This window comes from Neofelis nebulosa, chromosome 5 (assembly GCF_028018385.1).
Source record: "Neofelis nebulosa isolate mNeoNeb1 chromosome 5, mNeoNeb1.pri, whole genome shotgun sequence".
Taxonomy (NCBI): Eukaryota; Metazoa; Chordata; class Mammalia; order Carnivora; family Felidae; genus Neofelis; species Neofelis nebulosa.
Window position 1 is genome coordinate 100,944,075 of NC_080786.1, and position 12,112 is coordinate 100,956,186.

Genomic DNA, 12,112 nt, shown 5'->3' on the forward strand with positions numbered 1-12,112 from the left:
TATGGCATGATGGTTGGTGGGCTGCCGACTTTTGTTTGTGTCTTGTTATTCAAAAGCACCACATCTGACTGGTCAGTTGACTGTCATTTACGAATAATTACTCAAAATTCAAGGCTTTTTGTTCTGAAAACATCAGCTCCCAGCACCTACCGGCATGGCCCAGACAAGCCCTTCCCCATACTCAATGTCTGCCCCCCAAGCAGTCATACTGAACTTTTTAAAAAGTGAGATATTGCATATTTTAATATTGAATAATGTAAAACACTCAGCCCTCTAACCTGACATCATAATGGCAGCAAAAAAGAAAAAAATCCTATTTTTTATCATTACATAATCTCCTCCTTCAATTGAGGTCATTTCCATGTGACAAGCAGCAATATGATTCTCATCGTTGCGTTAGTGTTTTCCCCCAGAGACTCCTTTCTTTCTCTGGCAGGATATATCCAGTAATATTAATACTCTACCCATTAATGCCAAAATTAAAATTCACTGTTCTTTACCGCAGAATGTAGCATCTGTCCTTTTCTCGTTTTCCCCCCACCCCTAAAATTTCCTGCTATAATGGCTACCTATAGTTGGGTCTCTCATTTTTTTTTTTTTTTTAATTTTTTAAATGTTTATTTATTTTTGAGAGAGAGAAAGAGACAGAGTGTGAGTGGGTGAGGGGCAGAGAAAGAGGGAGACACAGAATCCAAAGCCAGGCTCCAAGATCCAAGCTGTCAGCACAGAGCCCGACATGAGGCTCGAACCCACGAACCGTGAGATCATGACCTGAGGGAAGTTGGACGCTTAACCAACTGAGCCACCCAGGCGCCCCAATAAAGGGTCTCTCATATTCTTTTCATTTATGAAATACAAAAAAACCTAAAGCTGAGTAGACCTTGCCGATATTACTTTCCCTCTGTCTCTGTGATTTTTTTTTTTTTTTAATTTTAGGTGGAGGGAGAGCAGATTATTTGAACCTTTGCAATGAAATAAATTTTATTTACATGATGGTAATTTTCCATTAAAATGTGGGTTTTTTTTAACGTTTATTATTTTCTTTGAGAGAGACAGAGCATGAGCAGAGGAGGCGCAGAGGGAGAGGGAGACACAGAATCCGAAGCAGGCTCCAGGCTCCGAGCTATCGGCATAAAGCCCGACGTGGGGCTAGAACTCATGAACCGTGAGATCATGACCTAAACTGAAGTTGGATGCTTAACTGACTGAGCCACCCAGGTGCCCCTCCATTAAGATATTTTAAAATTCACCATCCTCTTGTATTCAAGAAACAACCCCTCCATTTTGCACACCAGAAGCAAATCAGCACCAAGAGCATTGTGTGATCTGTTTCAAGTAGGACAATCAGTTGTCTGGTCAAAGCCATAGAGCACAAGCGGAAGGAAGTTCCTGCTCCCACCCGTGGCTTCATTCCAATATATGGAAGTCTGTTGATGGCAATTAATTATCCAGCCAGACATTTACATTTAGGACACACAAGTGCTCAGTTAACATTTACTGAATATTGGCTTGTTTCTTAGGTTGAAATCATAATGGTTCTCAGCCAATTAAAATAGATCAAACACAGAAAAATACCAAAATTGAAAATATGTCCATTTCACTATATCCTGAGGTATTTACTCAGCCAACACTTACTGAATACCTGCTATCTGCTAAGATCTCTGCTGGGTGGAGAAACCAAAAGGTAATTAGATATCCTCCTTGCCATTGAGGAATTCACCAATTAATTACCAAAGGAAAAATTTCATACCACAATGTGATCAGGGATATAATAGAAAAAAGCATCAAGCGCAATAGAAACATAGAAGAAAAAGGCCCTAAAGGAAGAAATCTTCATGAGTTTCCAACTTAAGCTTAAGCCTGAAGGATGAGGAAAATTCCTCAGGCTCAGATAGGAGAGGGGGTTGGAGATGATAAAGATGTTTTGCAATGACAGACACTACCGGTGCTCAGTAAGTATATATAGGTTGAGTGAATACAAAAAAGGAAGGATTAATTTGACCGTAGTCAGTGTTGTGCTGGTAAACCCGTTCTCTGGAGGGAAATAAAACCCTGATACATGGCAAATGTCAATTTATGTGGAGTACATGCTCCCCCCATGGGCAATTTCAAACTACCAACATGACATCACTGATCACTCGGAGGGGGAAAGACGCACACATGGCACTTGCCAGCTAGTATGAGCCAAGTCCAGCCCACTGTTGACTCTAGAGCACTCTATAAGTATTTGTGGAATGAAGGAGCCTGTAAATGGATGAATGAACAAACTATTTGATTCCAGGCCCAGGACTAATATGGTCAAAGGCTCAGAGATTTGAGTATTAAGAAGCTCTGTGAGGTGTATCAGGAGGAGAGGGTGAATGGGAAGTTGAGTTGGATGTAGAATGCAGGTTCAAGGGTATGCCTTTTCTCAAAAGGTAGTAGGGCATCATCACAGCTCTTGAAGGGGCAGAGTACCATGACCAGATCTATATTTTAGATGTGCCATTAGCCATAATTCCTTAAGACCATACTTTGCCTCAAAGTATGAACACAAATGTGAATAGTTAAACCCTTACAAAAATTATAATACATGGAAGAGCTAAAGCCTTCCTTTTAATGAAACATAAGTGTAAGCAATCCTTCAACAGTCTTACTATACTGTTGGAAATTATTTCTTTATTCAATCAAAAGGAGTCCTAATGAAGGTCGGAGTCAACCAACAGAGGCAAATCAATGTTGAAGCACGGAATACATGTGAACTCAAATGTAAAGACATAAAGCAAAGGAGAAAAATGGCTTATATGGTGTCTGACTGGCTAAGTCACACAGGATACAAGGAAACTACTTTCAAAGGCTGCCATGACACTCAGCCCTCCTCCTCACCGTGGACTCTGTATGTCTCAGAAATGTGGGCTGGTGGATATACATTACCCCCAAGCGAATGGCTTTATTTTTTGAGACCAGCAGGTCCTTTTATAAACTGGAAACCTTAACCGTGAATATATCTTACCTAGAGATATTGTCAGGTGAGCAGGCAGAGATGCTGGTCTCCATGCTATCAGAGCTGTCTAGGCTCAAAGTATCAAAGGCCTGGTCCTTATAGCTGTGATCGGGATAGTGGAAACTGTTCAAGTAGACATTTGATTCAGATGCCGTGCGGTTGTAAAATTCAGAAGATTTCTGCCTTTGTCCTTCACTCATCTGTTGGTGATTATACCCTGAGGGAAGAGCCATAAATATGTTAGTATGCCTCATTTTTCAGCCTTAGATCTTCTGAGAGTCAAACCAGCAGCCCAAAACATCTGCCTGTGAAACTTGGGCCTTGGTCTAATTTGTTTCGAAGCCAAGAAGATCAAAGACACAGCATCATGCTCAGTGCAAGCAAGAGTTTCAGAGAAGTGGTCTTGGAAGCGATCTTTTTGGTCAGGGGATCACCTCACATTTCCCTTTGCCATTCCCACATCTCAGCGCAACTGAGAAGAATACATCAGCACACACAAAAACAAAAAAGGGAAAAACAAAAAAAATGGAAACACAGTCAAAGGCCCTGTATCTTCTAAAAATAGCTGGGCTCAAGTGAAGCAAGAGAACTCCCGGTGGCAAGCAACAGCAGGGTCTTAGGGCAGTCACTTGCTCAGCAGTATTCCAGTCTGAGGACTCGATAAGGTCGTAAAACAGCAGGTGGATCATCTAGGTGCAGGATGTAAGAGTCTTGGGTCTCACTCATATTGCCACAAACACTTTTAATCTGGTAAAAATCCAAACCGTGTACGTTTCTCATTCTTCGTTTTTCAATTTCTCTGGTCTGCCAATTATTTAAAAACTTTGCAGTGAACGGCCCTCCTAATGGTTGTGCTTTTCCTAATTACCGTAGGCAGAGCTCTCTTCTTCTTCCACCGGAACTGTCAGCCCAAGCTAGTTGGTGGTACCAACCATACAAAACCGTCACACTTAGATCAATAGCAGCAAAAGTGCCATCAGTAAGAGGCTTCATCTTTACCCTGGTACTTGGTCAGCTGGTGTCTTAGGTATTGGCTTTACTTTGACTTATTGCTATGGCTTGCTCTCTGGTGGGAGCTTTTGGGCAATGCAAACTGAATTATTTTTCCTTTCAATTCTCTCTTTACCATATATATGTAGGAACCAGGGATCATAATGATCAGCCAATCCCTCGATTTATGAAAAAGACATTTCTCTAGCCAGCAGTGGTTTGCGATCTCTTTCTCCCTCATCAAATTTACTACCGGACCTATTGAGCGGTTACAACTCGACCATTTGAATTTCACCTCTTTCCTTGCACTCTACCAACCTTCAGTGAGGCTCTCAATTGGTAATGAAATAGTCAAAAAAGCAGCCAGAGGGTGAAAGAAGGGCAGTGATTCCAAACAGCTTCCTCAGCTATCAGTTGAACATTTCCATTGAAAAGCAGAGCCACAACCAGGAGGGCTTTAGTAAAGCATCATCCACCAAAAGTTTCTGTAAAATGATTTTAGTTCCACAGACAGTTTGCATGCCAAACAGTTTGGAGTGGTTTTAGATATCTAAGTGAAAATATGTTAGTTCAGATTATGGCATTTCTGGGAAAATGTTTCCTTAATATAAGCTGTAATTATAAATTACAAATACATATGTAAAAGCGACAGATCACTTGGCCAAGGGAAGATGCAACACAAAAAAAGCACACCATGAGACTTTAGATAGAATATCATTATTCGTAATGATTAATGCAGAAAGCATGAAATGAAGCCAGTACGTTTATAAGCGTGGAGTTTGTGCCTTTAAAAAAAATTTATTACTCAAATATTTACCTTTGATACTTGAACTTTTGGAATTACTAATTGCTCCTTTTAAATTGTTTCCAGTTATTCATTATGAAAAGGAGGGGGACAAAAAAAAAACCACCAGAAATTATTTGAAAAAGTCACACACGTATCTTTCCTTATGCTTTCAAAAAAGGCCTGTTGGCAAAGAAAACTTCTGCACTGGCACTGAGTACGTGGAAGCCATTTCCCTGTTAGTATGAAAAACAAATCCTTAAAAGACAGCCATGTAATTTAAAACATATGAGACTTATCTCCTTGGCAATGACATGTGCCACAACTTCGTCTTCCCCTTTGGTTTTTCATAATGAGGAAAGGCCAATCCCTATAATGCAACTAACACCTTCTTGGAAAAGCAGAGAAGATGGCGAGTATATTTCTTCTTAAAGCCACTGTGTGTCCTGATTCTCAGATCTCCCATGATTTTTTTCCCCCAAAAGTATCACAAAATAAGAACATGAATTTACAACCTTCAGGTGAGATAGACAGTACACTAAAACGATTCAAATTGTTCAGATATGGGCACAAGGGACAGCTGTGTCACAATGTGTACTGTGCTAAGGATTGTGAACATCATAAATACCCCAGATCACCTCAATACCTGTGGAGGTTCAGCTCTGTGTCTGTGAGAACTTTCCACCATTCTGGTGGTAGGGTGAGTACCTTAGATTTTCTCTGCAATTTTAGTGAAAGAGCCTTCTGCTAATGAGCATAGGTTTCCCAGGGCAGGCGTTTTATTTCCTGTGGATCCAGCGTGAGTGGAAATGTTTTACCTCATGCAGAGGCCCATTTCTCCCAACCGGCAACACTTTACTAATCTTACTAATCGCAGTGGGTTAGTCACCTGGATTCAACTGCTCCCTCCTGAACAATTTCAAAAAATTAAGTTACCTCTGCAATCACATATAAGGGCATGGACCTCGTCCCTGTGATCCTGGGATTATACCAGTGTGATTCCAAACAGCTGGTGTTGGGATTCGGGCTCTGGCCTGTCCGTTTAAAGGTACAGGTATTTCTGATAGAGGAAACACTTGAGGAGAGCAGCAGACCAGAGGAAACCCTGGTAGAATGTCCAAGAAGAACTGTTCCTGCCATTAGGTAGCCCCAGGACAGGTGCAAGCTTTAACAGGGAGGGGGACACATGTGTCCTGATCACCACAGGATCCTCATTCATTTAGTATAGGGATGTCATGAACTAAAGAGCCACTGAATCAATTCATTTTCTCATCTGTGAATTCCAGCTTTATAGTGGCTAAATAAGGAAGTGGAATGCATCCACTGTCTGGGATGGGGTAGAGTAAGTGCATTGGGAAAAATGAGACTTTCCCAATATTTGAGACTACTCATTTTTTGTTTTGTTTTTAAATTATGTAGCAAGAGTAACATTCAGCAGTGGGACAGCAACTGAAAAGCAAAAAGGGCCTTGTAAATGCTCTAAATTCTTTCTATCTAGACAGAAATAGCCATTTGAGGGAATGTTTATAAGGTTTATAAAGTAAGACCTGATGATATCTGAGGCTCATCGCTAAGCATAGCACATGCAAAAAACCCAAACCAACTCAACTGTCTTCACTGTCTCAGAGAGTCAGTAGAATCGATGTGCAAAGCCCATTTATTATTATTATTATTATTATTATTTTTTAATTTTTACTTATTATTACTTTTTTACTTTATTATTATTTTTTTTTTATTATTGCCTATCCATGAATTCTGGCCAGTTAGACCTGGAAAGTCCTTTGTGAGTTAACCATTGTGAGACATATAGTCTTGCCAATATCTTCCCAATGTGTGTTGTATATTTTCTTTTTTTTTTTTTTTTTTTTTTTAATTTTTTTTTCAACGTTTTTTATTTATTTTTGGGACAGAGAGAGACATAGCATGAACGGGGGAGGGGCAGAGAGAGAGGGAGACACAGAACCGGAAACAGGCTCCAGGCTCCGAGCCATCAGCCCAGAGCCTGACGCGGGGCTCGAACTCACAGACCGCGAGATCGTGACCTGGCTGAAGTCGGACGCTTAACCGACTGCGCCACCCAGGCGCCCCTGTTGTATATTTTCAATGGTTATCTGGGCTTACTATAGAAAATGAGATGACTTAAAACTATAACCTGAGTTTAAGAGGATAAAATTAATCAGTATTTCTGACAAGTTAGCCTATCATAGCTCACCTGCTGAGAAATTCATTCTTCCTAACCATAGTCCACAGCCGGGAGATGAAGGTACAGGACGAGTCAGGGATGAAGGAGAATGATGGAGAAAGGGAGAAAGAGACAAGATCAAAAAAGGATGACAGGGGACAGGAAAAATATACAACACTTCCAACATGCAGTCATTGACAGTGTTAATAACAACACCAGATCAACAAGGCAAGACATTTTCACATTTCTAGGTTAAATCTGAGTGTACAGAGAAGGACTTGAGAAGTCAAAAAATAACAAGCTCACGAGACATACATACAGTTAGTGAAAAAAAAAAAAGGAAACTAACAGCTTTCACACATACTTGCCGACCAGAAAACAGGGAGAATGAAAACAAGATCATAACGATAAGACAATTCTTTGTCTCAAGCAGACAGCAACGAATAGTTTTTAAGAGCTAGGGTTTACAAAATTGCCATTCAGTTATTTGAAGCACCGTCCATCACACTTTATAAGCATTCCGTCCTCTGACATCCTGCATCTCTACCAGTAGCCACAGTAATGAGCCTCATATTTATTCAAACCAGTCATTTAAACTGGTCTTCACTCACCATGAGGTCTTACTTCTAAAATAGACTTAAACAGAGTCAGTAAGCAGGAGCATCCTGAATCCTTCCCTCCTCCCATGTATGTATAAATAAGACTCCTCCCAGTCTTATTTATGCCTGGCCTTTGGAAAGGAGGAACATCATGTTTTACACTTAGCCTATACACATGCCAGTGCCTACTCTTATCTCTATCTCGATTCCGAGTCTCACAATACAATGCTTGTGTGTGACCAGCAGCTGCACTCATGCTGCATTTCTAGCAAATGTGCAACAATTTTCCCCCACTGTGTGAAAGGAATGATCATTAGACTAAAAATCCACTATTTTACAGTTTCAAGTGTGATCATTTCTTAAAGATGACTGACTCCACAATGACCTTTCACTAATTTGCTGGCAACAAAAACACCACACGAGGAGGTTGTCCTACCTTTCTTGGACTTCCCTGCATTTAACAGAAGACAAAAGGACAAAGATTTCATTCATTCTAAAGCTTACAAAGGACCAGTTCACAAGTTGTATAAAAGCCAATAACCATTACAACTTTAAGAGTTGAGTTCCTGGGCTCTTTGCTCTAAACTCGGCTCTCAAAGATCTTTGTTTGCATGGCTCAGGTTGTCAGTTTTATGAAAACAGTGCTGATCGAAGGAAGGCTTATACTTACACCATTGTCCTTGATGTATCCATTATGAATAAGCAGCAAAAAAACACAGTTCATTTAAGTTAATTATGTAAGTCCCCCCACCATGATAAAATCTATTAAATTTGAGTAATGAAAACGTGTTAGGTGCAATTTGTTCAAAACCATGGAATTTTACTTGTTTGCTATTTTAGTGAAGGCAACAAGGTACCAGTAAAGCAATTCTAAGTGAAATAATGATTCATCCCTCCTGGTCTGTGTGGGCCACCTGGATGGGCTTCGTGGAAAATCCTGTCAATTTTATGCTCCAGTGTGGCTCTAAGAACTGCAGTCCCTGTCCCCTCCTCCTCTGGCTTCATAAGACACATCACGTCCGCTTTGATCAACACATACAAGATGGTTCTCTACTTCCTCAGAGGCTCTCTCATCAGCACCACATGAAACTCTTCGAGAAGAACCCCACTTTAGAGCTGCAGCAGGAAAGAATGAAGCTGCCGTCTTCCCAGATGCTCCAAAGTGAAGGGCATTGATGAAGAACCAGAGCAGAAAGATAGGTCAAAGTCAATGGATTTTGCAGAGTACGTCCTAATGTGACCTCAGGGAATTGGGTCAGTTTTCCTCTAGGAACCTAGCATGGGGATTTCCATCATTTGATGGGCAAAGTGAGATCAGAAAACAAAAGATCAAACATCCTTTGGTTTCACCACATTCTCTTAAGAATCCTCTTACATAATAATGTTAATAGCTCTTGAATTTACAAATCTCTCCATATAGTATAAAGGTCTAGTTTTTCTTATTCTTTAAGAAAAAGACTTTTCACATAAAATAGGGCATTGTGGCCAATCCAAGCTTTCATGTCTTCAGCCAGTGGGAAAAATACGTTTAAAAAGTCTATAAATACCACAGGAAAATGCTTTCACAGAAAATAGACTTGACCCACAAGTGAACAATGAGGAATGACAGCCAGAATATCAAGACTCATTTATGTTTATTATTTATTTTTTTTTCAACGTTTTTAATTTATTTTTGGGACAGAGAGAGACATAGCATGAACGGGGGAGGGGCAGAGAGAGAGGGAGACACAGAATCGGAAACAGGCTCCAGGCTCTGAGCCATCAGCCCAGAGCCCGACGCGGGGCTCGAACTCACGGACCGCGAGATCGTGACCTGGCTGAAGTCGGACGCTTAACCGACTGCGCCACCCAGGCGCCCCTATGTTTATTATTTATAAATCATAAGAGATATTTTAGCTTATTAAGAAATTATAGTAAAGAAAATAAGAGAAGCTTAATCAATTGCATTGGACTCACATGGTAACACTGTAAACCTTTCATGAGTTATAAACCTCTCTTATGAATACTACAGACTCTATTAACTCTTAAATCACTTCTAGTAATGATTCAAAAACCTCATCCAAGTGATATACTATATATATTACACACATACACACATTTTATATATACTGAAATTCATATATATATATATATATATATATATATATATATATACATTTCTTTTTTTAATGCTTATTTATTTTGACAGAGAGTGGGTGCAGGGGAGGGGCAGAGGGAAGGGGAGAGAGAATCCCAAATAGGCTCCACACTTTCAGCGCAGAGCCCAACATGGGGCTTGACCTCATGAACTGTGAAATCATGGCCTGAACTAAAATCAAGAGCAAGACGTTTAACTGACTGAGCCACCCAGGCACTCCGATTTATATATATTTCTTTTCTTTTATATTCTTTTTTTTTTTTTTTTTTTTGGCAGGAAACCAGTGATTATCCCCTGGTACCACCGGCAGAAGGGCTGAACAGTCAGAACTGAATCCTGGCCTGCTTGGAGGGAAGCGTTCCAATCTCACAAATGCATGAATGCCCACCACTCTGTCAGCATCCCCCTTTATATCCTGGGCATTCCTCCATCACTGCATTTACCATATTTTATTTACATCCTCTGTTATGTGTCTTTCTTCCTCACTGGACTACAAGCATGTCAGGGCTGACTGTGTCATTCATTTGTGTTCTTGGTCTCTGGCACCATGCCTGCTCAAAAGTTAGGGTCAAGATAGGCTACTGACCTAGATGACTGTTAACGCACATCTAATCCTCTCAAGGAGAAGCTCACCTCTGGAACTGCATTACTGTAATTTCTCCTAGCCCCACAAAGACTATTTGACAACCTCATTATAAATGCAATCTATTATCACAAAGAAGTAAAAGATGCTGAGAATCAAAGTCTACCTGAAACCTAACAATCACATAGAATAAAAGCTCAAACCACATTAAAAGGCCTTAGGGACTTCTGTCCAGGGCCACTAGTGTTCTATTTACTGTGCTAGCTCAGTGACTCTTGAGCATATGTTTCAACAGTGTGGCTTAGCCACAGACCAGGTAAGTGGCTTGGTTAAGTGCCCTGGTGATCTCTCTGGATTTCAGTGGTGTCTCTTTTCTTTCTACCAGATGGGAAGGGTAGTAATGCTGTAGGGGCCTTCCTGTTTTTTTAGAATTCTATTGAATTTATAAAGTACAGTGGGTATATTTAAAAGGTACCAGCCACGTGTATAATAGAAAAAGTTTCTTTAGTACAACAATAAGGAGATATACATCCTTCCCCCAAGAAGATTCATTAAGAATGAAACTGAGGGGGGCACCTGGGTGGCTCAGTTGGTTAAGCATCCGACTTGAGCTCAGGTCATGATCTCATGGTTTGTTGAGTTCAAGCCCCATGGTAGGCTCTGTGCTGACAGCTCAGAGCCTGAAGCCTGCTTAGGATTCTGTGTCTTCTTCTCTCTCTGCCCCTCCCCCACTTGTGCTCTGTCTCTCTCTATCGAAAGTAAATAAATGTAAAAAAAAATTAAAGAAAAAAAGAATGAAACTGAGGATCTGACCTCCTTTCTAATCGATCCCCAACTCTGTTCTTGCTCTCTCTCCCTGAGAAATTCTGATGCATAACAAAAGCCATGATGTCTGATTCAAAACGTGCTTACCTCTGAGCATCCTCCGAGATTCTGAGTCTTTGGTCATGGTTGCCAGGGAGTGAGGCAGCACGCTGCCACAGCTGTTGCTCTGTCCCAGGGGTAGGTGGGCCTGTGAGAACCAGGGGGAAATACTTCAGGTGAACCGCAGGCCAAATGGTCCTTTGGGACATGGCCTCATCCCTGTTTCCACAGCTCCAATGCAAGTGCAGAGGGCAGGGAAAGTAGGAAGGAGGAACGGATGCGTCCCATTTATTCACGCTCAATGGCCAAGGCCAGTCACTGACCCTTCCAAGGAGCTCCATGGCAGGCTCGACACCACAGTAATTTCTCCAGTGGCAGCAATTCCAAAAATGAAGACAGATGGGGAAACACTGTCCAAAACCACCTTAGAGAACAACTCAAAGTTCTTCATGCATAAGGAGCTGAGGGCAGATGCAGGGACAAGAATGCATGCACATCATGCACAAAGAAGAGAAGATCTACACTTGTTATAAGTGCACCCATTTCCGTCTCCCTGTGGCGACTGGAGAAACCTATCAACTACCCCAGCGGGTTTAGCACTCTTTCAAAATAGAAAATCCTTAGGGTAAAATACACTCGGAACACCAGTTCATAAAATAGATTCAAACCGAGTTACTCTGATTAAGGGTAAGGGAAGGGCCCAAAAGCCTGGCCCACTCGGAACCTCCTTCTCATCTGCCTCTCCCCCTCTTTCTGCAGTGACCCTCTGGATGTGTCAGCAAAACATGAGTGAGGACTCAAGTGTGACACCTGAGTGTGGGTTCGTAGTCCAGCTTCACTGCTAACCAGCTGAGGGCACTCTGCTTCTTCATCCCTCAGTCTGTCCATAAGTACGATGCGGAAAAGGAGTACCTCTACTGAATAGTGCTGCTGGATATTCAAATGAGGCAATCCACGTAAAGGGTTTATTCCAGGATCGGGCATATAGAA

At 41.2% G+C, this 12,112-nt stretch overlaps 1 protein-coding gene across 17 annotated transcripts in view; it reads right to left on the reverse strand.

Annotated features, from left to right (window-relative positions):
• The window catches only part of PHLDB2 (pleckstrin homology like domain family B member 2), a 232,327-nt gene that overhangs the window by 19,274 nt on the left and 200,941 nt on the right, over positions 1 to 12,112 (reverse strand). For 11 of the 17 annotated variants that reach the window (XM_058731448.1, XM_058731455.1, XM_058731454.1 and 8 more), the window contains 4 exons: positions 11,171 to 11,270; positions 6,970 to 6,990; positions 4,791 to 4,826; positions 2,993 to 3,200 (listed from right to left, as the gene is read on the reverse strand). In XM_058731448.1, the coding sequence (XP_058587431.1) occupies positions 2,993 to 3,200; positions 4,791 to 4,826; positions 6,970 to 6,990; positions 11,171 to 11,270 (365 nt within the window). The remainder of the gene's footprint in view (positions 1 to 2,992; positions 3,201 to 4,790; positions 4,827 to 6,969; positions 6,991 to 11,170; positions 11,271 to 12,112) is intronic. The other 6 variants (XM_058731462.1, XM_058731451.1, XM_058731464.1 and 3 more) reach the window with 3 other exon arrangements.